This window comes from Spinacia oleracea, chromosome 1, assembly GCF_020520425.1.
Source record: "Spinacia oleracea cultivar Varoflay chromosome 1, BTI_SOV_V1, whole genome shotgun sequence".
Classification (NCBI taxonomy): Eukaryota; Viridiplantae; Streptophyta; class Magnoliopsida; order Caryophyllales; family Amaranthaceae; genus Spinacia; species Spinacia oleracea.
Genome location: NC_079487.1, coordinates 104,993,086 through 105,020,984, shown reverse-complemented (window position 1 = coordinate 105,020,984; position 27,899 = coordinate 104,993,086). Strand labels below are relative to the sequence as shown.

At 38.5% G+C, this 27,899-nt stretch overlaps 3 protein-coding genes across 5 annotated transcripts; 1 reads left to right on the top strand and 2 right to left on the bottom strand.

Moving 5' to 3' along the window:
• The first annotated feature begins 7,629 nt into the window (after positions 1-7,629).
• Positions 7,630-15,052, top strand: LOC110805098 (uncharacterized). 3 transcript variants are annotated; one of them, XR_008929698.1, is made up of 10 exons: positions 7,630-7,765; positions 8,176-8,241; positions 10,187-10,304; positions 10,498-11,258; positions 11,435-11,608; positions 11,730-11,846; positions 13,243-13,422; positions 13,802-13,848; positions 14,059-14,296; positions 14,519-14,655. XR_008929698.1 is itself a non-coding variant. In XM_022010710.2 (9 exons), exons 2-9 carry the CDS (start codon positions 8,194-8,196, stop codon positions 14,832-14,834), a joined length of 1,761 nt encoding a protein of 586 aa, XP_021866402.2. In that variant the 5' UTR covers positions 7,641-7,765; positions 8,176-8,193; the 3' UTR covers positions 14,835-15,052. The 3 variants fall into 3 exon arrangements, 2 of the variants coding, with proteins under 2 accessions (XP_021866402.2, XP_021866403.2); XM_022010710.2 differs by lacking the exon at positions 14,059-14,296 and having other exon boundaries at positions 7,641-7,765; positions 14,519-15,052; XM_022010711.2 differs by lacking the exons at positions 7,630-7,765; positions 14,059-14,296 and adding an exon at positions 7,768-7,892 and having other exon boundaries at positions 14,519-15,052.
• Positions 15,053-15,148: 96 nt separating this feature from the next.
• LOC110805100 (probable DEAD-box ATP-dependent RNA helicase 48) lies at positions 15,149-16,361 on the bottom strand. Its single transcript, XM_022010713.2, has one exon. It carries the CDS (start codon positions 16,285-16,287, stop codon positions 15,316-15,318), a length of 972 nt encoding a protein of 323 aa, XP_021866405.1. The 5' UTR covers positions 16,288-16,361; the 3' UTR covers positions 15,149-15,315.
• Positions 16,362-17,561: 1,200 nt separating this feature from the next.
• On the bottom strand, positions 17,562-23,416 carry LOC110805095 (DUF21 domain-containing protein At4g14240). The gene is made up of 13 exons (XM_022010706.2): positions 22,827-23,416; positions 21,904-21,980; positions 21,739-21,822; positions 21,542-21,655; positions 19,981-20,064; positions 19,788-19,859; positions 19,623-19,690; positions 19,292-19,379; positions 19,109-19,182; positions 18,653-19,028; positions 18,390-18,436; positions 18,223-18,301; positions 17,562-18,012 (listed from the first exon to the last, which is right to left on the bottom strand). The coding sequence occupies exons 1-13, from the start codon at positions 23,059-23,061 to the stop codon at positions 17,950-17,952; spliced, it is 1,461 nt and encodes a 486-aa protein (XP_021866398.1). The 5' UTR covers positions 23,062-23,416; the 3' UTR covers positions 17,562-17,949.
• Positions 23,417-27,899: the final 4,483 nt, after the last annotated feature.

Here is a 27,899-nt window from a genome sequence, read left to right as displayed (position 1 = left end):
TAATCTGGGCCACTTCTCAGGCCGTCATACAATTAGGCTTTGGTTATGCATTGGAGTGTATATGTTTATATTCATTGTGCGAACAATAAATATTACGAAACAAATAGAGTAGTATTATTTATAACTTTGCAAGGCGAATTTAGCCGGTTACAAAAGTAATTACTACCCTACTATGACCATTAGAGGCCGCCCCTTGGGCAATGGATCGTGGTAAGTAAGACAAGGCTAAGCACATATCTTAGAAGAAATATTTCTTGAGGTTGTCGGCATTCCAAGTGCGTGAAATAGGGCGGCCTTGCATGTCTTGAATGCGGTAGGTTCCATCTCTAACTTCATCATAGATCTCGTAAGGTCCCTCCCAAGTGGGCGTCAGCTTACCTTGTTCATTTGCTCGTCCTGTGGACTCCATTTTTCTGAGGACAAAATCTCCCACTTTGAGCACTCTATTAGAGACTCTCTTGTTGTATTCTCTTGCCATCCTTATCTTGTACAGCTGTTGCCTGAGCGCTGCATTTCCTCTAACCTCGGGCAGAAAGTCCAAGGCTGCTTTCATTGTCTCCCAGTTAGCATTTTCGTCATACAGCATGACTCTCAACGTTGGCTCACACATTTCTATGGGTAGGACAGCCTCGGCGCCATAGGCTAGCAAGAAGGGTGTTTCACCGGTTGAATTCTTAGCCGTGGTGCGGATGGACCATAAGACATTTGGCAGCTCATCAGCCCATAGACCTTTGGCTTCGTCAAGCTTCTTTTTAATTCCTTCAGAGATAATTTTGTTGAACGCCTCAACCTGACCATTGGCTTGGGGTCGTCCGACTGATGCAAAACAGGTGTGTATACCGTGATCTGCCAGCCACTCTTTCAGCTTAGGCGTCTCAAACTGGGGCCCATTATCGAAGACTATAGCCTGTGGAATCCCAAAGCGAGTCATGATGTTCTTCCAAATGAATTCTCTCACATCAGCAGTTTTTATGTTTTTGAGCGCTTCTGCCTCCACCCATTTGGTGAAGTAATCTACGGCAACGATGACATAACGCCTTCCTCCTGGTGCGGTCGTGAATGGGCCTAGGAGATCCATCCCCCATTTAGCAAATGGAATTGGGCTTATAATGGGCGTCAGAACTCGTGCCGGTTGATGTATTAGGTGAGAAAAGCGCTGACATTTGTCACACTTCTTGACCAGTGAGATTGCGTCCTCCTTAAGGGTCGGCCAGTAATAGCCGGTTCGAAGTGCCTTTTCAGCCAAAGCCCTTCCACCAATATGCGAGCTGCACAACCCCTGATGAAGGTCTTCTAAAATTTCCTGCCCCTTCTCAGGTGTTACACATCTTAACAAAGGACGGGAGTAGGCCTTTTTGTAGAGGGTGCCGTTCCACATTTCAAACCAAGAACATTTCTTTTGAAGTTTTGCCGCTTCCCTTGAGTCTTCGGGCAAGACTCCATTCATTTTGAAGTTTACTATGTCATCCATCCATGTGGACGCTCTGTCAAGAGTTTCCACTTCCATTTGCTCAACACTTTTGTGCTCTTTTACCTCCCAGAACACGTGCCGAGGGGTATCACAAGACGCGGAACTTGCCAACTTTGACAGGGCATCAGCTTGGTTATTTTCCGAGCGAGGGACTTGCCTTACTTCAAAACTTTTCAGTGGCTCTACTTCCTGATGGACGGCCTGCATGTATTTGACCATAGTCGGATCCCTAGCTTCGTAGGTCCCATTAACTTGGCTCACAATCAGTTGGGAGTCAGATAGTGCTACAATCTCCTCGGCACCTGCCGCCTTACACATTTTAATGCCACAAAGCAGGGCTTCATATTCGGCTTCATTATTTGACGCCTGGAAGTTAAATCGCATAGCATATTCAAAAGTATCTCCTTCTGGGGAGTGACAGATTATCCCTGCTCCACATCCATTCTGTGTGGATGAGCCGTCTACATACACTGTCCACACTGTGCTTGTATTCTTGGCAAAGTCTGGCCTCGTCATTTCAACAATGAAGTCGGCACATGCCTGCCCCTTGACAGCTTTCCTCGGCTCATAGGTGATATCAAAGGCGTTCAGCTTTATTGCCCAATTCAGCATTCGTCCTGACGCCTCCAGCTTTGTGAAGGGCAGTTTGAGCGGCTGATCGGTGTAGATCACTATTTTGTGAGCTAAGAAATAAGGACGGAGCTTTTTGCTGGCCATGAACAGAGCTAAGCCAAACTTTTCCACTGTAGGATATCTAACTTCAGCATTTTGAAGAACATGACTGACAAAGTATACCGGCATCTGTATTCCCTCCCTCTCTGTCAGTAGAACGGCACTCAACGAGTGCTCGGACACGGCGAGATACATGTACAAAGTCTCTCCTAGCAAGGGACTAACAAGACGAGGCAAGGTGTGTAAGTGCTCCTTTAATCTGACCAATGCCGCCTCGGCCTCGTCCGACCATTCAAACTTGGCCTTCTTTCTGACAGATCTAAAAAAGTAGTGGCACTTGTCTCCAGCCCTGGAAAGGAATCTGCCCAGGGCGGCCAAGCAACCTGTGAGCCGCTGGACCTCCTTCACTGTCTTTGGTGAGCTCATATCAATTACTGCCTGGATTTTGTCTGGGTTGGCTTCAATTCCTCTTTCATCAATCAAGAAACCTAAGAATTTGCCTGCCGTCACCCCGAACACACACTTCTTAGGATTCAACCTCATGTTGTAAGCTCGAATAGTCTCAAATGTCTCTCTGAGATCAGTTATATGCGCCGCCCTCAGCTTACTTTTTACGATCATATCGTCAATGTAAGCTTCAATATTCCTGCCGAGCTGCTTAATGAACACAGTGTTAATAAGACGCTGAAAAGTGGCCGGTGCATTTTTTAACCCAAACGGCATCACCTTGTAGCAGTAAAGGCCTTGTTCAGTAACAAATGACGTTTTCTCCTGGTCGTCAGGCCACAACGGAATCTGGTGAAACCCTGAGTAGGCATCCATAAAGCTCATCATGGCATGCCCCGCTGTAGAGTCGACGAGCCGGTCAATCTTGGGCAATGGGAAACTGTCCTTTGGACATGCCCTATTGAGGTTGGTGTAATCAACACACATTCTCCAGGTACCATTAGGTTTTTTGACGAGGACCACATTAGCAACCCAGTCGGGGTACTGACTAGGCCTGACGAACCCAGCCTCCATCAACTTCTGTATTTCCGCGGCTGCCGCCTGATTTCTATCTTCCCCATGGTTCCTTTTCTTCTGACGAACCGGTTTAACGTTTGGGTCCACATTCAGCTTATGGACGGCCACAGCAGGGTCAATACCCGGCATTTCGTCCACCGTGAAAGCAAAGATATCTTCAAATTCTCTCAAAAGGTGGACCAATTCTGCCGCCAGCGGGTCGTCAGGAGAAATCCCGATGGGCACTACTCTGTCAGGTTTGTCTGTGTTTAAAACCACATTGAAATGGGCCCCAACAGGCTCTGGGCGTCTCTCTTCCATGTGCCCTGCTGAGATAGTTAATGTTTCTTTGACGACCTTGGGTTGCGTGTCGCCACATTTTCGTTTGTTGCTCGACGTCCCTTTCTCTTCACCCGTCCCCCATGCTTCTGGACTCAAGGTGGTTAGGTAGCAATCTCTAGCTTGTTGCTGGTCACCATGTATAGTGCTGACGCTCCCATCGTCACAAATGATCTTAAGAAGCATCAGATGAGTCACAATGACAGCCTTTGCCCTGTTCAACGTGGGACGCCCCAAGATGATGTTATATGCCGTCAGATCTTTCACTATGAGAAAACGGACATCCATTTGCCGAGATTCCTTTTTATTTCCCATCCTCAGAGGAAGGGTAATTATGCCGACTGGGTGGATGACACTACCTCCGAAGCCTATAATGGGATAGTGGATTTTCTCAATCTTTGAGGGATCATGTTGCAGCCGATTCAAGCACTCTAGACTAATTATGTCCGACGAACTTCCTGTATCAACCAAAATACGCCTAACCCTCAGGTTAGCAACTTTTAACTCAATTACCAAAGGATCGTCATGCGGGGTGGAGATTTTCCCACGGTCGGCCTCGCCGATTTCAACTTTCGGAAACGGGTCAACTGTGGCCTTGCCGGACAGCATCACTTGCCCCAATCGCTTGGCATAATCCTTCTGGCCCCTCATGGTCGGCCCGCCGGCGGCCAATCCTCCTGAGATGACTGCCACGCACTCTGGGTCGGTACGATTCCCATCTTTCTCCGAGGGAGGGGATTTGTTTTTCTTGTAGAAGGGTTTGCCAGAACCTCCCGTGTTCCTGCTGATATAACTTTTTAAGAACCCCTTGGTGGCTAGGCCATCCAATGCCCTTTTCAAGCTCTTACATTCATTGGTGTCATGCCCAATGTCACTGTGAAAGTGACAGTACAGTTTGGGGTCCCTACTTTCTGGTGGTGACTTCATGGGAAATGGACGATCAATGTCATATTTGGACCCGACGTCCATCAGGATTGTGTACATGTCTGTGTTATACTCGAAACGCTCCCGATCATAAGTTCTGGGCCGTTTCTGACCTGCCGCTCCGGGGGCCCTGTCTGATTCTTTTGCAATAGCCCACGTCCCGTTAGGCCGGTTCTTCTTTTCAAATTTCTCCTTTTTTGCCGCTAGCTCGGCGTTATCACTTCCTCTGGGGTCTTTCGGGACGCTGCAAATCTCTGTTGCATGAATGAAGGCCTCCGCCTCATCCAGCACTTCTGCCATTGTTCGGACGCTTTTCTTTACCAGATCAAACTTGAAAGAGCCCTTTTTAAGCCCTCGAATGAAGTTATCGAATGCAACACCATCTGGCAAATCCGGAATTTGCCCTGCCTCTAGATTGAATCTCTTCACATAACTCCTCAGGGACTCGTCCTTCCCTTGCTGAATCCTACTCAGATGCATGCTCGTCTTCTTCTCTTCCTTGTGAGCCATGAACCGAGTAGAGAACAATAGCTCGAGCTCCGAAAAAGAGCGAATAGTTCCGGCTGGAAGTCTCTCGAACCACTTAGAGGCTACTCCTTTGAGTGTGCCCGGGAAATACTTACACCAAGTTGAGTCAGTTGTTCCTTGGACATACATGTGATGCCGGTAAACCAAGAGGTGCATGTCCGGATCTGTGGTACCATCGTAAGCATCAATGTTGGGCGGCTTGACTTTGGGTTCCCTCGGGGCTCTCATGATAGAGTCTGCAAAAGGGGTGGTGTGCCCTAGGGCCATGTTGGACACCCCCTCCTGAATGTGAGATACAGGGTCTTGACGCCTGGAGTAAGGTAGCCGCAGGGAGGACTCGCGTCCGCGAGTTTGACGGGTTGGACGGGTGGCCCCTGGACGTGCCTGGCTCAGATGCGTATAAGTTGGATGAGGGAGAGGTCTATCCGGCATGACGGGGGTTGACCCGGTGTCAGAAAGTTCCGACTCAGAGTCGGGCAACTGCTCTGCGCGTGGCTGCTCACGTCCTCGGGACGTTTCTCCGACCAGCCGCCGTGGCATTCGGCGTGGTAGGTAAGACATGGTCTGATTTGGCTGACTTGTTGGCGGCTGTCTCCTTAGGTCCTCGCCTGTCAGCCTGGTCCAGACATTTGGGGGGCGTAAAGAAAGTGTTGGCCTATTGCTTGCCGGCCTCTCATGATTTGCAGCCACAGCAGTGGTGTAAATCAGCATACTCTTCTGTACCTCAGCATTAACTGTCTTCCCTACATCAGCTTGGAACTCAGCCAAAATAGCCCGAAGAGCACCCACAGAGACAGGCATATCAGGGTTCTCCTCTATTACCGTATCCACCCGAGGATCCAGGTGTCCTCCAGGAGGGGTGCGATTGGCCTGGTCGTCCTCCTCGCTGAGCACCTCTACCTCGGCAGTGTGACGAGGGGTGTGCCCGGCCGCAAATGTACGTGCGGCATCTTCAGTGATTCTTGTGGCCGGCGTATGATGTTCAGTCGGCATTTCTCTTTCGAGGGGTGGCCGCTCTACGCGTGTAGGCCGCCCAGCATCGTTGTCCTGTCGTTGATCTTCCATGTTACCGTACCTCCCCACAGACGGCGCCAAATGTTGTGGGGTTTTTCCGGTGAGATACCTGGGAGGTTTCTTGGTAACTTTTACAGATTAAACAAGATTGTATTTTTATAGAGAGAGAAAGTAGAGAGAAGGCAGAGCAGCAATTGCTCTAGAATGTATTGATTGTGACCCCTTTTTCTAGGGAAGTGGGAATATTTATAGTACTAGGTTTTTGGGGGAATGACCTAATATTCCCCTTACATGATTGGCTGGGGAATGGGAGGAGGACACGTGTCCTTTCTCCTTACAATTCTCTGGTCTCTTTTGGCAATAGTGGGCTGTTTGGGCCTATTGTGCTTAGTCATTCACTTGGGATACATACTAATTAAGCCCCTTTCCAGGTATAGGTGTTATACATACATTTATACACACTTAAATACATACATTGTAGATACCTAGATTAATACTCATGCCTCGGAGTAGACTTCGTATGATTTCTGCTTAGGGGGCGCAATACGTGCCATGTGTCACGTCCTCATTGGTACACGAAGGCACGGTAATTTTGCCCACAACATATATATATATATATATATATATATATATATATATATATATATATATATATATATATATATATATATATATATATATATCTTTGTATTCCAAATCATACCTCATCAACACAGTTTAATTTAGAGCTAAATAGTGATTAATAAAATAAATTAAGTGTTATCTCGGGCATAATTTATGCTTCTTATACGGCACAACGAACTGCAATTTAGATGTCAAAATTAAACCTAACATAGAATATACAACGATAAACGTTAACACAATCGGGGTTGCAAGCCCACATTTTATTTGGTTGAATTAAACTAAACTTAATGTACTACTTGAAATTGAAATAAAGTCCAAAAAACCTTACTCCGTACCAAAAATAGGAAAAAAGAAAGTAAAGAAAAACAAAGTAATTCACAAGACTAGCTATTTTAAAGTAATGATCACTATCGTAGTTTGAAGAGTATTAGCAATGAATACCACGTTATAGAATTTTAGATAAAGAAATCTTTTTCGGTTTATAATAGAGTTTTATTTTCTTTAAACCTATGATATTTGGATTAATTCATATCATAATAAAATTCTACTTGCATTAAACCTATATTTTTTCTGGTTATAAATATACGAGAGTATTATAAAACTATGCTCCTCTTTTATAAATAAGTGCTATATTATATTTGTTTTTCCTTTCACCCATAGTTATTATGATTTGATTACTCCGTACGTTTATGTTTCAGAAATATTTCGTTGATTCGAGCCATTAATTCAAGCAGAAACGATTGAAAAATAAAAGTACGTGTTTCAAGAAAAATAAAAAGAGATAATTAAAGACTTGATAAAAGATAATAAGAGATAAAAGACCCGTTAAAACTGTCATACTAATTGATTATAAAAAATTAAAAAAAAAAAATTAATATTCTAACTATCATTTAAAGGTGAAAAAAAAAATCTCATAAAAAAATGAATTTAACCCGTGCATCGCACGGGCTTTAAATCTAGTTGGTTAATAATAAAGAGTGCAATTATAAGTTTAGTGTTTTAAATCATACACCGATAATAAACCGACCGGTCGACATTATAAATTCCCGAGGAGTCCCTACTTAAAACATTCGTTGACAATAATTCTTATCCTACGGTAATCGGGTTATTTTCTTTTTCTCATCCCTTTGTGTGAAAGTGTCTATCTATAATCCCTTGTTCTTGTCCTCTGCCCCTCGTAGCAATTTCGAGGTATGTGCCTACACTATAATCTCTCTCTTCTAGTCTCCTCGTTTCCCCTCTCTCCTTCGTAATTCTGCTAGTTTTATCTTTGGATTTCTCTTAATCTTTGGAATTCTCTTAATTTCCGCCTTTTCCGGTAATTTAGCTCGAATTAAATTCAAGTATACTTCTCAATTCGCCTGTTTGATTTTTTATTTTATCGGATTTGATCAAAAGTTGGAAATTTGGTACTTCCAATTTTTCGAAGGGTTTTGAATTTTGTTTGTTAATTAATGGAAATTGGTCTTACAATAGCAAACAAAGTATTTAACCTAAATTATAAGGTTGTTACAATTGATCTCGTCCGTATGATTAGGGTAATTCTGGTCATTCTTGTGTGATTTCCTTTAATTTTTGTTTTGATTTGATTTGTTTTGCAGGTATAGAAGTTTTGGATAATGGGTTTCAATTCTGTGTACCAGGCTTTGGTGGAGCTTTTTCCTCAGGTATTAATGTAATAGAGTATTTAACTTGCTTATGATCGCCTCAATTGACATGCAACTTGGTTGTTTTTGTGTTGAATTCTTGCTTAAAGAGTTATGTAAATTCGTAAAAGGGTTTATAGCTGATCATATACAGATTCAGACTGTATCATAGTAGCCTTTAGAGAGGGAGGATGTTGATTGGGTGGTAGACCGGTAGCAAGGCCTCTAGAAAGGAAATCGAGTAAAATAGCGAGCTTTCGCGATAACTTGTGGGATGAAAAAAACCCTAAGGTAATGAGGGATGAAAAGGGGGTTTGATTAATCCTTTTGGGAAGTGATGAAACTCAAAGAAGGGTATAAACAACAATAGGGAATGTCAAGGTTAAGGTTATGATACAAAATACAAATCTAATAAAATTGGAAGAAATGTAGAGAGAGGGATGTTATCAGCAGTTTGATCTGATAATTCTCTCCCGCCCATCACTTTCTATTCAATTATTTGGCGAAGATCCTCCGTCACCAATGGTATGTCTTCCATGGCGGCTCTTCAAAATTGTGTTGTGCTTTGTGTCTTTGTCATGTGGGAGGGAAGAAGAATAAATGCGAAGAGGAAATAGTTCTGATTTGATGCTCAAATGCCTCAGAACATAGACTTTATTAGGAAATAAAATAAAATGTTAAAAACGACTACAATCCTTGATTTTATGGTAGCTCACGTGTCAGAGCCTCCCAGTCTAATCGGAAAATCTAATCCTATAGAGAATCCTCGGTCCTTTGAGCCTTCATATAGATGAGTAGATTTTTTTAACTATGGAATTATAAAGACCTCATATTGCCTTCACGTGTCCCTTTGCCTCCTATCTATATGAAGCGGCTGAAAGAACAGTTCTTTTTTTTCTTAATGCGTCTCACCGTCTCATGCTTTTTGAAACACTGTTTCATAATTCGTTTTCATTCCTGGACTTTGCATTGTCATCTTTTTGACAATATCTATACTAATATATTAATACAGAATACTTGCCACGTGTCCACTTCTTGATATTCTATATTGTTTCCTTTTTTTTATGGATTGCCCTTTAAATCATACTTTTACTTTCTAAAAATAAAAATATTGCACGACTCTCCATATATTTTTCATTAATGTTATTTACATTCATAACATCCTATTTCATCAATGGTAGAATAAATGGATTAGTTTATTGTCTCTTCAACTTCTATATCAACATATGCCATTATGTAGATTTGATTAAAACATATAACCGTGCATAGCACGACTACAAACAAGTTTGTTTCAAGTGAGTAGTAGTCCTGCTGTCAAATTGTCATCTAATCAGGAAAGAGGATGTGCTAAACATCCAAGTCTATTTATAATGAAATGAGTCAGATGCCTATGCTTTAATTACATGCCTACAAATATAATTAAAACATATAACCGTGCATAGCACGGCTACAAACAAGTTTGTTTCAAGTGAGTAGTAGTCCTGCTGTCAAATTGTCATCTAGTCAGGAAAGAGGATATGCTAAACATCCAAGTCTATTTATAATGAAATGGGTCAGATGCCTATGAATATAGTGCTAAAACACTTGTGAGCTACTTTTCTTCATTTTCTTTATGTTGTTTATTTATGCACACTACATTTCTTCCCGTCTCTTCTGATATTCTGTGGCTTTCCTTCCTTGTTAGTTATTGTGATGAGGGGTATGATGCAATAGAGAACACGTTATTTTAGCTGTTTGGATTGTTGCTTAAGTTTGTCGGAGAACGTTTTTCTTGTTGGATGCTGGGAAGGGGTTTCTTAATTGTGTACCATATTACGGAAAACTATACCCAACTGCTAAGAGCATACTTAATCTATGCAAATCGAAACAAATGTCTTGGCTGTTGTGAAATACTTGCTACTTGGATCTTGATGCTTCTTCTTCTTGAGCTGAGGTGTTCATAAAGATTTTATTTTGGTTTCTGAAGGTGGATGCTCGTTTATTGAAAGCTGTAGCTATAGAACATGCTAAAGATCCTGATGGAGCTGTAGAAGCAATTCTTACCGAGGTTCTCCCTTTTACCAGTGAGAAGAAGTTTCCTGTTGGTAAGAGTCTGAACTAACAACCATGGACAGGATTCTACGTTTGTAAATGTTTGTTTCTATTCACTAAACTAGCAACCTTAATTCAAACCATTTATGCAGTAGATGTTGGATTTTTATCTCATTAATTGTTTGGTTATTTTAGTTTAAAGTTTTTTCGCATAAAGGTTTGATTCTAATAGAATGCTCCATGCAGTTAGAAGCAATGGGAAAACGGCAGAAATGCCAAGCTCTTTAATTCTGGAATCAGTCCCCGGGGAAGATGCTAATGATTCTCCTCTAGTGAATGATGCCCATAACGTTGATGGTGATTCTTTAGCTTCATCCTTCTATGATGCAAATGACACTGATGAATTACAGAATGGAAACACCAGAAATGAAGATTTGATGCCAATTACAAGGTGTGAAGAAACAATTGTGGAAGCCAGTCAGGCTGAAAAGTTGGTTGTTGCATCTGGAAGTTTGATTAATGAATGCAGCAAGGATGATTTCATTCAGGGATCTGGGGATTATGAGGGTGAATCCTTTGTTCCTTCTTGCGATTATCAGGACAAACGAACTGATGATGTAGATAAAACTAATGAGGCCTCATCATCAACTGCAAATACTGAAAATCCCGAAGCTGATGTCTGCTTAAATAATTGTTTGGATGCGAATCAAGATTGCGTTAAGGATGCTCCAGCTTTTGACTATCATCCAGAGCAACAATCTTTAGATTGTGATTTATCAGATCGAGCCTCCACAGAGCCAGAAGCTGAGAAAGAAATGTCCTTTTTTGATGGTCATAACGAAGAAATGAGCAGCTATGTCAATGCTGATTTGGATTTTCAGGATTTTCCTGTTATTGATGATAGTGCTGAGGGTGAAATGTCGTTGAGTACCATAGTAACACAGTCTGGCCAGATATGTAGAATAAACCTGGTCGAGGGCATTATTGAAGATGCAAAAAACTACAAGGTATTTGCAGCTTATGATAATTCTTTTAAAATTTGCTGTGCTTTATATTTAAATGAGGTATTTGGTTGACGAAGTATATCAACTACCTGTAGTAAAGAAATAAAAGCAGATATGGTACTTTTAGTAGTTAAGTCACAAGTTCTCAAGTTTTGAAATGGTTCTAAAACACGATGTAGGATGTGCTGCTTTCAGCCACAGAATCAATACTCAGGTTGATCGAGGATGTAGAACATCAGGAAAACGAGGCAGAACAAGCTAAAGCTGCTGCTGCCAGGGGAGGCTTGGACATCCTAGAGAAGGTGGAAGAAGTAAAAAAGATGCTTAAGCATGCAAAGGAAGCAAATGAAATGGTATGCTTGTCTGCGAGATCTTAGAATTATGTTGGCTGACATAATCTTCAGTTAGTTATCTTGTTTATTGCTACTAATTATTGTGGAACTTTTTGCTTTGGTCCTTTCATTGAACATTTAGCATGCTGGTGAAGTATATGGTGAGAAGTCAATTTTAGCTACTGAAGTAAGGGAGCTTCAGACTCGTCTTTTTGGTTTGACAGATGAAAAAAATAAATCACTTGCTATTTTAGATGAGGTATGCTTTTTTTTTTTACTCGTCCAATATACACAATGTGTTTTTCTCCATTCAATTGTTATTCCTTATTTCTAACTTTTGGTGAGTGCTTGATGATATGTTTCAGTTACTTTGCTGTTTAAAAGTAGTTTATGTCACATTGCTATGTACTATTACCTTTTGTTCCATACTTCATATGTGGTTTACTATTTGCAGACCATGAGTTTTCATCTTTACAAAGCAAACAGTAAAGTAAATTAGTGCCCCTTCAGTTCTCATATTAGTTTGTACTGTTGATTTTTTAAAAGTTATATTCTAAAGGGTATTATAGAGGGTGTTAGCAAACCTGTTCATAGTAAAATCTTGCTGCACAGATTTGACTTTATTACTGAATGCTGGTACATCATTTGAACCTTAAAGTCTTTCAAACCTACCTTAAGTCACTTGGTGGACATCCCTGTATGCGATAGGAAAGGGATTCATTTCTTGTATGAGTAGGAATGTGGGATACTCGGCCTTAAGACATGCATATAGATGTATAGTCATATGCACCCGTCTTTGGAAATTGTCTGGTGATGTAATAGGTTTGGTTTTTTGCTTGGAACTATCCAAGGAAGCTGTGTGAAAATTTAGCTAATGGATATATTATAAGCTAATGCAAATACATCTCTCATTTTTATCATTCTTGTCGTTAATACATAGTAAATGATTTGATTGTTTTCTGGGCTAGTTGCCTTGATTTTTACAATTTAATTTCCTGGATTGTTGGTTCATCATATAGGGAAGTATTGTTAAAAAAATAATAAAAAAATGGGGGAAAGGGAGGCATTGTTAAATGAGATGGTTCTTTTTAAATTTTTGGTTTTGGTCGATAAAACCTTGCATTCTTTATGTTTTGGGTTGGGGTTTTGGCCGGAAGAGGTGCTTATTTCACATAAGGGAGCTTTTATGATTATGTTAACATTAAATGCAGTTCTTTGTGTTTATGAGATAAACATTTCATTCAAAACCATAGACATGGGCCATATGGCTAATTATGTCTCTTCTGGGATGAGGTATATTTGGAAACTGGAAGTACAATAGTGTGTTGAGTGAAATATGAATAATGAAGGGGTTTTTTGAAGTTAAGGGGGCAATAAGGTACTGTGTAGTATGGAATCTTTCACTTCCATAATTTTTTGTTGGTTCAACTGTGGTGCAGTTTCATGCATAAATTAAACATATTTTTAAACCATAAAGTAACGATAATTATGATTTGAAAATTCTTGGTAGTAACCTAATTTGAGGCCCATAATGCTCAAATTAGCTCTTAATTTTGATTATTGTAAATGGAAGTTCTTGATACTTGAAAGTACCTTGTAATTTTGGCTTTCACCGCTGTTACACAATTATTTATTTATTTCATATATTTACACAGATGCGGGAAACTCTTGAAGTACGATTTGCTGCATCAGAAGAAGAGAGGAAAGCAGCTGAAAAAGAAATGCAAGAGAAGCAAGAGATTGCGAAAGGGGCCCTTGCTGAGCAAGAACTCATTATGGAGCAGGTGGTCCAAGAGTCAAAACTATTGCAGCAAGAAGCAGAAGAGAATTCCAAGGTAAATGTTTGTTCAGATATGTATGTTTTACATGGAATGATGCATTGGTAATTGATCGATGAAGCATTCAAACAATATCGAGTGGATACAATCCTTCAAGAACTTTATCTCCTGCCATTTTAATTTTCCTGTGCCCCCTTAATATTTATATGCTAGACCTGCCAATTTAATAATTCAAACAATTGGGCTGGCTTAGTTTTGCCTTTGCACTTTAGTTTGTTTGGCCCTTAGCGCGATAAATTAAGAATATTGTATAGCATATAACTCAATCTGTGTGACTTTATGGTAAATTGGTAAGATTTAGTTTCACATTAACAGTCATATTTGCCGTGGTTGTGTTCTCTCTTTCTCATATGTTCCATTTCCTTTTTTTATTCAGCTAAGGGACTTCCTTATGGAGAAAGGCCGTGTTGTCGATGAACTGCAGTAAGTTTACTATCCTCTTTTTCTGCAGAGTATGGAATTTGCAGCACTTTTGCTTTCCCTATTCCTTGATCGCCATAGATAAAATTTGTTATCGAACCAACCCCCGTTATTTTGTGTGTTTTTGCATGTGGATGTCATCACCTTGCTCAATTAGTTTTTACTGTCATGTTCTGTTCGTGGCAAGTTTGATAATTACTTGTTGCATCTTAGAATTGGTTTGCTTGGTTACTCTCTGGAGGGGAGGGTAAAGGGAAGGCCCTCACGTACAGTCCTTTGATTGGAACTTGGACCTATGTCATCCGGAAAGTTGAGTGGCAACTAGAGACTAACAACTGTCAAGCCTTGCCCATACATCATTGGATTACGTCACTTGTGGATGTTTGAGAACTGAAATACGAGTTATGGGCCTGTACCTGTGGTTTAAGAACATAGATTGAAAGTTGATGAGGTGAGAATATGGGTTATATGTTGACATTGCCAAAATACTTCAGAGAACTAGTATATACTCCATGTTAGGACCTCTTTAAACTTCGCTGTTGGTGTAATTTATTCCCTCTTTATATTGTTTCTCAGGATTCTACATCATATGTCAGCACAATTTGTTCTGAATTTTTTTGTACTTGTAGATAATTTACTAATACGTAGATTTAATTAATCAACTTCTGTGCAGGGGGGAAATCTCTGTTATCTGTCAGGATGTAAAGTCATTGAAGGAAAATTTTGACAAACGTGTATCTCTCAGTAAGTTTTCCATCCAGCATACAAGCTTTCGTATGGCATCGTCAACTTCTTCAGTAAGGAGCGTGGCTTCAGATCCTGCAACTGGGCACATGGAGTTACCCGAAACACCCAAAAGGATAAGCCCAGAACCCTCTGTTGAGAGCCAAACACCTAGAAGCAATGTTGAGGAGGAAAATATTGGATCTGAGACTATTACACCTCGAAAGGAGCTTTTGGAAGAAGGCTGGGAGCTTTTTGATATTTAGAAATTACCTTAGTATATCCCAGTTTGTGAATATTTTTGAAGGTTAAATAAGGTCAGTCATTACAATATTTCCTATCTGAATGGCTTGTGTTGAGCCTTTTTGCTGCTACATAAATTTGTACATAATTACAGTACTAACTGATTTTGTAGGTATTGGTGAATTTCTGAAGAGGTTTTGATTGCTTCTGTGTCCTTTCCAATTCATTTTATAGTTGCACAGCCTTCCTACTTGTAGTTGTGCTGCTCTCAATTTGACACTCTCTGCTAATTCCTGTTTCGTGCTATTAAACTGTTTAGACGAGAATCAATCACAGGTTGTTTGTATAACTTTGCTAGATTCATTATAGTAAAACTAAAGGGCACAATGTGATAAAAGCATGTTACAAATATACAAGTTTCCTAAACACTTGGAGCATATTTTGCTATAAGTTTATCAAAAACCAATAATTATGTACACATACAAGTTTTAACAAAGAGTATCATCACCTCAAATCATCATCATTCTGACTTCCACTAAAACCATATCTGCCATCACCTTGCAAGCTCATATCATACACATCTACTTCACCTTTTGAAGGTCTTGTTCTTCCTGAAATCGGCTGCCGTCTTCCATACCCCTTCATTTTATCACTCCTCTCAACGTTTGAATTCGAATTCGAATTCGTCTTCCTTCTTTCATGATCACCCTCAACTTTCCTCACATTCATCAAATTCCTACCATTTCCATCACCACCATTCAAATCATCACCTCGCTTTCTATCAACACTCTCAATTCCACCCTTTTCAACACTCGATTTTCGTTTCGGATTTGAACCACCACGGAGCTTTCGAATTCCACCTTTAGCATCACTGGATTTTCGATTCCCAATTTCCTCTCTCCTCAATCCCTCATCAACATCACCATAAGGTTTAATACTATGAACAACCCCCTTTGGGAAAAACCTAGCAGAAGGCAAACCCTGAGGACTATCAAAAATCTGAGGTCCATCATTATCAGACCACATATCAAACCCTCCGGGCTTCTGGAACCGATCAGCCAATACCTTCAACTGTTCGTCAGCGGAAACGGAGAAAAGCGACGAAGCGGTTCTCGGAGCACCTTTTTGGACGACCTCCCATGGGCGTTCTAGGTCGGAGACGGCGGCTTTGAGCTCAGCTCGCTTGCGCATCTCGTAGATCTGGCGTTCGCGGGAGAGGCGGGCTTTGAGGAGTTGCTTGGCTTTCTTGGCTTGCATCCGTTTCCACTGCCACTTTGAGACGCCGCCTGGAAAGGTTCTGGGACCGCCGCCCATGCGGATGAGGGTAGACGATGGAGGGCGGCGGTGAGTGAGGGAGAGGGCGGAGAGGTTTGGGAGGAGAGAAAGTGGGGAGATGGAATTGGAGGAGGAGAGAGAATGGAGAAATGGAGATGGTTTTGGTGTTGAAAGAGGGAAGCTTGTTTGAAGGATTTGCATTTTGTTTGAGTGGTTGAAGGTGAAACACTCTGAACTCAGTCTTCAGAACTAGTGCTGTGCGTGTGAATTTGCGTGGATGTCGTTAGATTTTCGGAACTTCGGCGCTTATATACTGTTGGTGGCAGGGAAGGAGGTGAACCGATAACACTAATTTAGGCAACTTTTGTGTAAGACCGCCTTATCGAAAAGACCACTTTGGGTGCTTAACTAATTGGTTCAATTTCTTAACTAATTGGTTCAATTGCTTAACTTATATGATAATAAAGTGGTCTTTTGTGTAAGACCGCCTTATAGAAAAGTTTGTAAATTTACATTCATTTTCTATTTTGATCCGTTCTTAAAGATTACTCCTTCTGTCCTTACCCCGTATTCCTTCCTTCGTTTTGAAACAATGATACTTTGATTTTTAACATTATTCACAAATTTTAATTTGACTATCATTTGTGATATATGAGTAAGAAAAAATATATTCGTGTGAGATCTTGTTTGATTCGTCTCAATTTGTACTTTTGGAATATAACTTTTTATAATTTTTAAGAGTACAAAATTAGAGATATTAATGTCCAAATATTTACATTGGCAGGTTTAAAAAGGTAAAATGTCCTCATAGTAACTTTTCCCACATGCCCTATCTGTATCTCTCTTCTCAAAGGCTCACTTTACCAAATCATGTGCAGATTTTACACCCAAATTTTAATAAAGTGAAGATTGTTATACTCCGTATGTGACAATATTTTAGGGACAGATGAAGTATTTTTCATTGGTTTTACTACGAGGAGTTCCCACCACCTTCAGTGAGTGAACTAATCTCCCGCTGGAATTTGCATGGTACCTCGATTGCCACAATCTCTCCCAGCTGAGGTACCCAATGCTATAACTCGAAACTGTAGTTAATAAGCAAGAGACCCTTAACCACTCACACCAACCCTAGTTGGTATCCCCAAAAGATTGTTCCATTAGCATAAAAGTTCATAGGGCCACAACTTTACTCTCACATAAAATACATTTGGCCCAACACTTTTGTTTCTTCTCATTTCTATTCAATCCACTACTTGGCCTAATTTCATTTCCCCTTTCTTTTTTGTCATTCCTAATATGTTGCTCCTACTTCCCAAAAAACAGCTATAAAAGAGTGAGCGTTCATGGAATATTTCACAATATTCAACACTTGAAGAACTCTTCATAAGCTCCAATAAGAATATTCTCAGGAGTATCATGCATTCAAGCAAAAAACACAGTTGGAGAGTTTTCCAGTTCAAATTATTACACAGATATCGTCTCTAATTCAAATTAGTTTAAGAAAATGCACCTAATTGGCAATTACATAAGTAAAAGACGGACAAATTCAACGCGCTAGCCATGTGGTTGATTAACAAAACTCGTGTATATCATCCTAACTACTACTATGTATATGAAATCTATCAGTGCAGTCTGCTAACATACTTGCTAATTAGATACAGTTCTACTATTACCAACTCAAAATACAGTACCATCCAGCTCCTATAGTCCTATAGTATAGAAAAGGATCAACCTTAAGAAGTTGAGGCTGATCCAGTGTAACTTTGCTACTGTATTGGCTACAGATTTGAGGATCAAGGTATACACAAATGAAACCTCGGACTGGTTCTTATGAAGAAGGGTCAGAAAAAGTTTCCTGAAACATCATTTGCTGCGTATGTTTTGCTCGGACTTCTGCACAGCTTGGACGTTCCTGTTCTGCTCTCCCTACACAAATCATTGCAAAAAAAAATTGTGTTTAGTTAAAAACACAAAGTTAAGATCATCAGTGTATGACTTTTAAGAATGAAGATCTGTTGCTCAGAGCAGCAATTAGCTATTTCAAGGGGAAGAAAGTAAAATCAACCATGAAAATCACCTTTACTTAAGCCAAGAAAAGCATAAAATTAAAATGTGAATAAAGATACTTTCACTCACCGCCTTTTGACCAATCAGCTTACGGCCTGATGGAGTTCTTACAACAGATGATGCTGCTGCTGCCGCCGCCACCCGTATCCTGTAGACAACATGATGCCTCTTTCTTAAGAAAAAATGAATTAACAAATATGATTCAACGTATATTTCTGTATGATTTCACCACATACCTTTTATGTACATCAACATACACATCTGTCTCATCTACAATCTCTTCCTGCATAAACAACAATGCAATTTGATGAATCTGGATTCGAATACAAAACTGAGTTTTTCTTTTATCTTGTTCTCCAATGCTGGAAATAAATATGGCCACCCTATTGTTAATCCTCAAGCTTATTTGGGGAAGACTAGAAAACTAAAAAAGGAAGTGGAAGGTTGGAATGGAAAAAGAAAAGGAAAATGTAATGAACAGAAAATCATTCTTCCCGACCTGCAAAAGTTCTTCAAAGACATCTTCCAGGGTAATAATGCCAATTACATCACCGTCTTCAACATCTTCAGAAAAATCAAGCAAGCCATTTGTCATTTCATCATTTTGGATAGGAGTTTGATTATTCTTCTTTCCTTCCCTTGGATGCTGACCCATATCAAGAACAACACTATCCGACTTTTGGTCATCGTTAGGAAGCAAAGGGGTTGATAATTCAGGAATCATAGTTCCAACACTTTTTGTTTCAAAATACTCTTTGGTGATGACTTGTTGAATATCTTTGCTTTTTCTTTTAACCTTCACTACAGCAGCCATATGGCTGCTTCCCTTTTGGAACTCATTTAGGATATCATACAAGGGCATGTCTCCTGGAACCCTGCAAGTATTTAATGTCTGACAATCATTAGCAAAAAACCCAAAAACTCAGAAAAGTAATGAAAAGTGATGTGTGCTAACCGAGGAATCCTGCGTATTGAAACAGCACTGACTGGAGTTTCCGTTTCAGGTCGTACTGTGAGTAGGCTCTTCACCTAGATGACCATGGATGTGAGAAAATAAAAGTGAGGTTTACAAACATAGAAAACTTCTTGACTGCAAAAAATTTGTTGCACATATTCTAATCAGAATTTTCTCACCCACCAGCAATAATCCAATAACGTTTCTTGGGTTCCCAGTATATACAGGAACACGACTGTGACCACGTGCGAGTATTTTCCCCATAGCTTCCCTGTGTTGTAAAAATTTAGAAAATATTTCCCCTTAATTATCTGAGATGTGATCATTTTAAAACTTTAAGCAACAAACCAGACCATAAGCCTTAAAAGTCCTCTATAAGACTTTTCCAAGAAAACTAAACAACAAGTATCCCCTGAACCAAGACAACTAGTAAAGACATGTATCCCCTGATCTTCATAAACACATCAGAAATGTGGACGCATATGATATTAGATGACAGCAGAAACAAACTAACCAATCAAGCTTGGCGTTTACGTCCAAGGAAAATGTTGATTCTATGGGTGTCATCGCCTCTTCAGCTGTCTGTGGACAACGTATCCAGTCAAACCAATAAGACATGAAGCAAACATGAAATTAAAGAAGACACAACAATCCCTTGGCCCTTGGACGGCAACAATACCTTCTCTGTTAAATCCAGTGCTCCACTGATTATTGTTGTCTCATCATGTGTAAGTTCTCCACCCTTACCTTCCTAAACAAGAGTAAAATAAAGGGAAAAAGGGGGAATGTTAGACATAGTAGCAGTGTTTTGCAGGGAACCATTCATGATACGGTCCATAATTCCTCCTTGTACAAACAAATATGATTTATACCTCCATACTATGTATAGAGACAAGGGCTTTTAATTGTGCTCGCCTAAATAGTGCAGTATCATGTCCAAGTAGTGCATCCAGAACCTGTCACATCGGCACATGCAGCTCATGTTAAAGTCACTGTCGAACTTTTGTAGTGTGAATTTAGACATGGTCTACTAAAAAAAAGGTAGAACAAATGACCATTTTACATCCATTAGAATGGTTTCTTCGATAGGATATAAAGTTGGTGCAGCATATCTAAATACACACTGAAAGCTTTCCTTTGTAGGATATAAAGTTGGTGCAGCATCTATTGGTGAAGTTTGTCATCACCTTAATAGAAAGAGGGCTCAACAATATGGCTGCATTTAGGCCACTTTTCCACATTATATTAAAGAAGTTTTTAGGTTGGAATAGCTACAAATTCTATAATATACTTGATGATTCCATCATACATGAAGGAGTTGCGAAAACTTCTAGATAGTGGCAAGCAGGCATTGATTTACTTATTAACGAAAGGGGCCCTTCATCCAGCAATCGCCATTAGGTTAATCGATAACGGTCTAAAGCGTACTCTATATCCTCCACCCGAGATACATCCATTAGAATGCTTGAGCGAACTAACCATTCCGATTCAGTCATACAAGGATGACGAGTTACTACGAAATAGTGCTATAGAATTGAGTTGTAGCTTGCCTAGCCCTTAACAAACATCAAAGCTTATTAAGGCACCATCTAGCCTACCCATAAATTCAGCTATCTACCTTCCCCAAGTGAAATCCAAAAATGAAAACATCAACCTACAGTATTTAATACTCCATCCGTCTACAAATAATCTTCCTCTATGTGGATGCCAACTAGCTTAGTTGGTAAAACTTGAGGGGTGGTACCTAAGACCTGGGATCGAATCCCGTCTAAATCAATTGTCGCCTTGCCCTTTATGGCTCTCTTTACACCAAAAAAACAAATAATATTCCTCTATTCCCTTTTAGGATGTTCATAAAAATCTTCATGATACTTAAATGGAAACTTAACATAGTCAACCCTTGTGATGTGGACTCCCCAACTAACTCTCTTTCGCATACGCTTTCTCTTCATATCCATGTGATGTGGACTCTTACCTACTAATCAAAAAAAACCTATCACATCCTACTAAAATCCTTAATATGCGTATCCAAACCAACAAGACAGTTATTTGTGGACGGAGAGAGTACTTACTTTCCAACAGCATCAGAGGCTTAGGATTGTCATGGTAATGTGTGTAAACGTGCAAAAATCAAGCATCCAGTTGAGATATCACGTTTGTTATTGAACCAAAAGAAGCGATTAGAGTTGTAAACGTTGCAACCTTATTAGTGTAAATACACAATTTTATTTCTGGTCAAAAAGCAGTGTAAATGTGGTAAGTCATCAAACCACTTTGCAAGTGGCAACATAAGATTCTTCACACTGAAAGCCAACGTTTTGATTTCTCATATTTTAAGAGCTACTTTTATCTCTTAAACTGCTTTTTCTTCGTTCACCCCTAAGACAAATTAAGCTGAGATAAAAATTAAAAAAAATACGTAGTTACTTTTACCTTTGAAATAGGATAGGCTATGGGATAACAAAGTATCATAAGAATGCGCACAAGCCAAACGAAATTTGCGCCCACAGCAAGTCCATACTTTGTGCAAATGGCTTGTGGAATAATCTGACACATAAGAGGGGAGAAAATTAGTAGTGCTACACCAAAATGTGTAAATAGATAACGGGGAAAAAACGAGAATGGCAGACCTCTCCAAAGGCTAGAACAAATGTAACAGAGAGCACAACTGCAACAAAAGGATGGAATATCTTATCCAAGTATATAGGCAGTGCCTGCAACGAAACATTTATGAGAATAAAACAACGAAAGAGTCCGTGATATAACTTTGGGTTAATTTTCTAGTAATCACTTACTTCCATTGCACAAGCATTACAAAGCAGCAAGGTCACAAGAAGCTGATGCTGCTTCTGGACAACCGGTAGAATAACAGCTGGAACAAAGGCAAAGGTAAAATGGATTTTATTACAATGATCACAGTTGCAAATTCGCAATATTAAGTCCAATAATAACTGAAAGAACGAATAATGCAATCAAATTATAATCTTGACTTAATAATCAAGTATCACTTTTACTTCTTGACTTCATACTGGCTCACTAGCTTCCATCAATCAGCGTGTTCATATGCCAACATCATTACCATAAAGCCGCTTACTGCTTCCTAAATCACTAATGAATAAATGATCAACCTAACAACAGATCCATTAGGAAGAGAATTGTCTACAAAATTATTACTAACCATTATTATTGGCAGAAATTTCAGAAGCACCCACAATTACCTCCAGAAATTATCCAAAAATAACCAGTTAAATTCATTACAACCACATACAGTAAACCAGTAATTACTTGCTTGTCAACTTGATCAGGTCAACTCTATGACAATCAATACAGGATGCAAACATTACTATCCAGTACTGTACTAGGTAACTGAGACAACATCTAAATCATAACTAAAAATTAACAGTTGACCAAATATATTAACCTTTCAAGATTTACCATGATAAAAAGTAATAAATTTTGTGTAGATTTTGGCCCACTTCTAGTTAAATTTGTTACCAAAATAAGGCCAAAAATAATGAATTTAGCCATTATAATTAATCATCAAATTTCATAATCAAATCAGAATTTGGAAGTAACACCATATGAATATTAAGCTCACACCATTAAAAAAAAAAAAAAGCATAAACAAATTAATTGAAACAAACCCCAAAAAACCCCCACAGCATTTTTGCTATTTCGACTCGCTATAAATTAAAATTTAAGCAAAAAATAAATAAACCTGCTTGTTTCTTCTCAGTTAAAGAACCACTTCTCTGAAGAATTTCAAGCTCAACGAGGCCAAGAGACATCAAACCAAGAGTAAGACCAGACATAATCCCAGCAAATATCACCATAAAACATGAAATCCCAGCATACAAAAACCATTCAAATGTGCCAAATTCATAATCTTCGGCTTGAATGATGATATTTTGCATTGATAATCCTGCAAATAACATAGTCTTCAACATGCTCATAGTAATTTTATTTTTTCCTCTCTTTTTCACGCCCTGTGTTTTTCAGTAGTTCAGCTATTGCAGACAAAACTGAAGACCCCCCACAAAAAATTAATCGTTTAGAAATGGTGGGTGTTGAAATTTTGGGTGATTTTGACATCAGCTAATTAAAAAAAAAAAATTAACTATTCTTGGGGTTTTTGGAATGTTCAAAACTGCAATTGTCTTGACTCTTGAAAAGGGGTGATGGTTGATGGTTGATGTTTGAGAGAATCAAAAGAAAATGTCATGATCAGTGGCCGTACGGGTCTGATTTGTGCGGGTCTACTAGACCATTTTATTGATTGGGAGGTCGTCATTTGAGATGTATCAAACCCTAACTCATGATATTGTATTTGATATCCAAGTCTCTAACTACCACTAATCCTATAAATCTATAATTACTCAACTTGCATAGTGAAGTCATTCACCAAATATCTACTTCATGATTTGTTTTTTACTCGGAATGTTGGTCATTTTTACACATTTCAATGTATAACTTTGATCATTTAAATCTTTTATTCATTTTAAGCAAAAATTATAAAAGTTGGTATTTGAAAAATAGATGAATCTAACAAGATCGTTTATGGCTATATTTTAACTTATATGTAGATCACCAATAATATTCAAAGTAGAATATGTGAATAGTGCAAAAAAGTTCTAACGTTGCGAGTTTTAAAAAACAGAGGAAGTATAACTTTGTACACCGCCCGAGCCAACAACTAGTTTTTTTTTGTTTCTCAATTGATGTATCTTTTTGAAATTAAAATAATTGGTCTATGTAATTCAGTAACTTCAAATCTTCAATAAATATGTAGTGTACGTCTTGATCAAATCTTCAATAAATATGTAGTGTCTTGGATCAAGGACAACTACAATGAACTGAATGGAGTAGAGGTGGCTCACATATAATGATATAAGGCTTGTGGGATACATACTGAAATTATATGATAGTACTTAAGTGGAGTTACCTACGTACAACTAGAGATTGCATGTGGATCGGATTTGAGTTTGACACGGCTCATCCCAGGACAACCAGTAGTGGGTCATAAGAGTCATGTATGCATATGATCCATGACACAAACCTGCCTGGCCTTTTTTTTGATGTGTTGTGGATCGAGATTTTCCAACACATTTCAGTTTGACTCACTCCTCGTGGCTCGACACACAACAACATACAGACTCAACCTACCCAGCCTCATGACGACACAACACACCTCATCCATTCTACCCGCCCTAGTGATCTATCTGACCTACCATCCTTGAAATCACAAAAAAAAAATAGCCTTTCAGTATATGATTTGTGTGTTTAATTAAAATTCTAATAAATTTTAAATTTAATGTTTAAATATACAGTAACTATTCGTTTGTGTCCACTTAAAAAAGACATTAATTTAAGTTCATACTAATTATGTAACTTTGTATGCTCAACTAACTTTCCAAATCCATATGACCCTTTCAAACCCATTAGAGTTGCACAACCCACATTAGCCCCAAAAACTCAAATGACTCTTTTCAACCCACCCGACATGCATAACTCACAACCCATCCAAACCCACTAAATCCACTAGACCTACCCGATCTGCAAGACCCACGACCTAACACGTATCGCGTCATTAATTTCCCCGACATCAACCCACTACGTTTACAACCCCCATGACCAACAATGTGTCCTATGTCAACCATCACCGACCCACGGCCCGTTAGACTCACCCTGAACCCATACAACCTGCCTATTGACCATCACTAGACACTAGCTACAACTTATAAGCTAGTTACTCTCTTCGTTTCTTCATTCTGATGCAACAATGTGGGACCGAACCTTTAATTTTAAACACGCGTGATAGACTTAAACAAAACAAAACATAGCAAAAAAAAAAAAATCAACAAAAACAATTTAAGTCTAATAAAAGCAATTTAAGATATCAAGCGAAAAGAACACATAACTTAACACTAACAAGTAAAGTGTGTGTTATTATTAATTTAATTTGGACTTATGATGTAATATAGTAGTTTATTAAATTAGCATCCTACAATTCTACAAACATCATACATGGACTAAATTCCTAATTCTCATACCCGGCTCCTTAACAGACTTTTTTTTTAGAAAAAAGATTAATAAATTAGGTTACGTAATTTTGTTACAAGTGTTGCATATACTAAGCTGTCGTGGATGACCAAAGAAGTGCTCGTGTACAAATTCATTTGGTTGGGTGATGTAAATAAATAAATTGGTTTAGTTTATTATAGAATAGAAAAGACCATTGAGTATAAATTATGAATACGTTCCCTTAATTTATTACCAAGTATTTTCTTCAAAGGGTGACTAGGTAGAATATTCCAAATACTTTCTCTACGAAAGTTATTATGTTTTCGAGTGACATGGTTAGCTAACGTGGTCACATGTAAAATAAAAAATGTAAGGATTTTTTACATAATATAATTAATATATCTATCTATATATCTATCTATTATATATTTATTATAAAATAGACATCAGCAATGACACACGTCATTTTCTGATGCGAATTTTTTCCGCCAAAAAACTATTTCCTAAAAATCGTATCTACTTTATTTATTATTTTATTTCTATCGAGAAAATTTCATATTAGATGATTAAATGAATACGTTCAAAATTTATTAATTACACATTAGCTTATGGGCGGAGTTCGTCCTTGTTCGTTAGTCTGCCTATGGTGGAGTTAGTTTTAGTATATTTAGTTTGTCGTTCACTCGTAGTAGATTTATGTAGAATTGGTTCGTTGGTAAAGTTTTATGTGGGATCGCAACATACATCAATTTTCCAAGTACATTCAGATGAATCATGTGAAAATCATCCTCGCGGCTACAACAAATCGTTAGACCCTCTCTCTGAAAAGGCTGCATGTTCCAGTGTTATATAAGAAAGACGTTCCGTAGTTTTGATGAAAGAAACCTTAATTTGATTCAAATTGTCATGTATTCTATATTTCTCTTGTAGATGTTCTATGACTCTTTGTTAATGAATTAATTTTCCTTTCAAAAAGAAAAAAAATATATGCATTAGTTTTAAGATATAAATATTTCAGTTAAAAAGATGATTAATGATATATTTCGAATATCCGTGCGTGCACGAAACCTAAATTTAGTTGTTAGAATAAGAAAATGACGGGAAATTTTTAATCATAATTTTCAATATGTTAATTTTTGATTTGAAAAATATGTATATTTTGTTTAGGAAGTTAAATATATACGAAGTATATATAACTTTCTAAATAAACTAAGCATTCCTTAAATATTGCACCGGCCATAGTTGTTTTTAAGCTTTTTAACGCATGATGAATCATATTTGTATAGGGTATTTTAGGCCTATTTAGGTTGCATTTCTAGCATTCGTGTCAATTTAGTTGCATTTAGGGTCCCATTTGCATAAGTTGTCGTTATTGTACTCTATTACGCTGCGTTTGTGTTTTCTTTAATATTTCAAGTGATTTTACGGTCATTTGGATGCTTTTGAAGTGTGTAGAGGTGATGTGAATGACTATCGGATGGTTCGTGTTGAAGACGTCGTGCTTGATTGGAAAATAGAGTTTTCGGAAATGATTTGTGGAAGTTCCAGTTCACTTAGCTCGATTTATGATATGTTCATTAGTGTTTTTACCCCCGTCCCTTAGTACTTTTTGATCTCAAATGAGCTATTCGGAGCGATTTTTAGTACTAATGTGCTCCTTTTAGTGTGTTTGTAGTTTCAGGTTCATCATTGTAGGAATTAGCATATTTTTGTTCATTTCCTACTCATTTGAATCAATACAAGATATTATGTACTTTCGAGAGCACAAACATCGAGTTGGAAGAGTTTTCGAGCAAAGCGAATAGTGAAAGAAGTAGAAAACCGACACTCGTCTACTCTTTTGATCATAAATAAAGTTCTACAACTCCAAATGAAGCGATTCTAATTGGGTTGGATTGTAGACTTCAATCTTTCGAAAGAGAGGTCACTCTCCTAATTTGGACAAATAACGAAGGAGATATGACGTCTTAAAGATAGGGGATTGTGCAGCTTGTACGCGCGCCCGGCGGACGGGTTACGAGCTACACGCCCGTCGGGCGGAGTGTGCCCGACCGGGCGACGACAACCAGGGGTGCGCTTTCACTCGATTTTTTTCGATTTTTGATAGTTTTTGGGGAAAGACTATAAATATAGACCTTAGTTAATTTTAAAGGACATCTTATTTCTTGGTTTTTATTTTAGCACTTGTTTTATTCTCTCAATTATTCAAACCCTTAGTTTTTATTTTCAATCAAAAACTCAAGCTTTCATTATTCATTGTTCAATTCCTTAGGTATTATTTCTTACTTTGCTTTATTTTAATTATGTTTCCATTGGTTAATATTGTATTAGTTATTTCAAATATGTGTGAGTAGTTTCATTCTAGGGTTTTGGGAATCCATGAACGAATATGAAGGGATGACTAATTATTGTTGATTGTTGGTATTAGCTGTAAATTCCTATTGATTGCTTCTATTTACTTTGCGATTAGATTTGCGCAGGTATGATTGTATTAGTCTAGCAATATCAAATTAAGATTCGAGAGATGCAATTTGATGTTTAGGCTTGTTTCAATAGGTAGAATTGGGATTAATATGTAGCGAGAGCCCGTTAATTCTAAGTCTATGATTAGTATCTATTCGAGAGAGCATGCTAGTCTAATTAACTGCTTTATTGATTATTATTGATTGTTTATCATCCTGGATTGTTGTTCATTGGTGAACCTATGCCCTAGACCTTTTTATTTCTGATTTGTTCCTCTTTTATTATTGTCGTAGTTTTAATATACAAA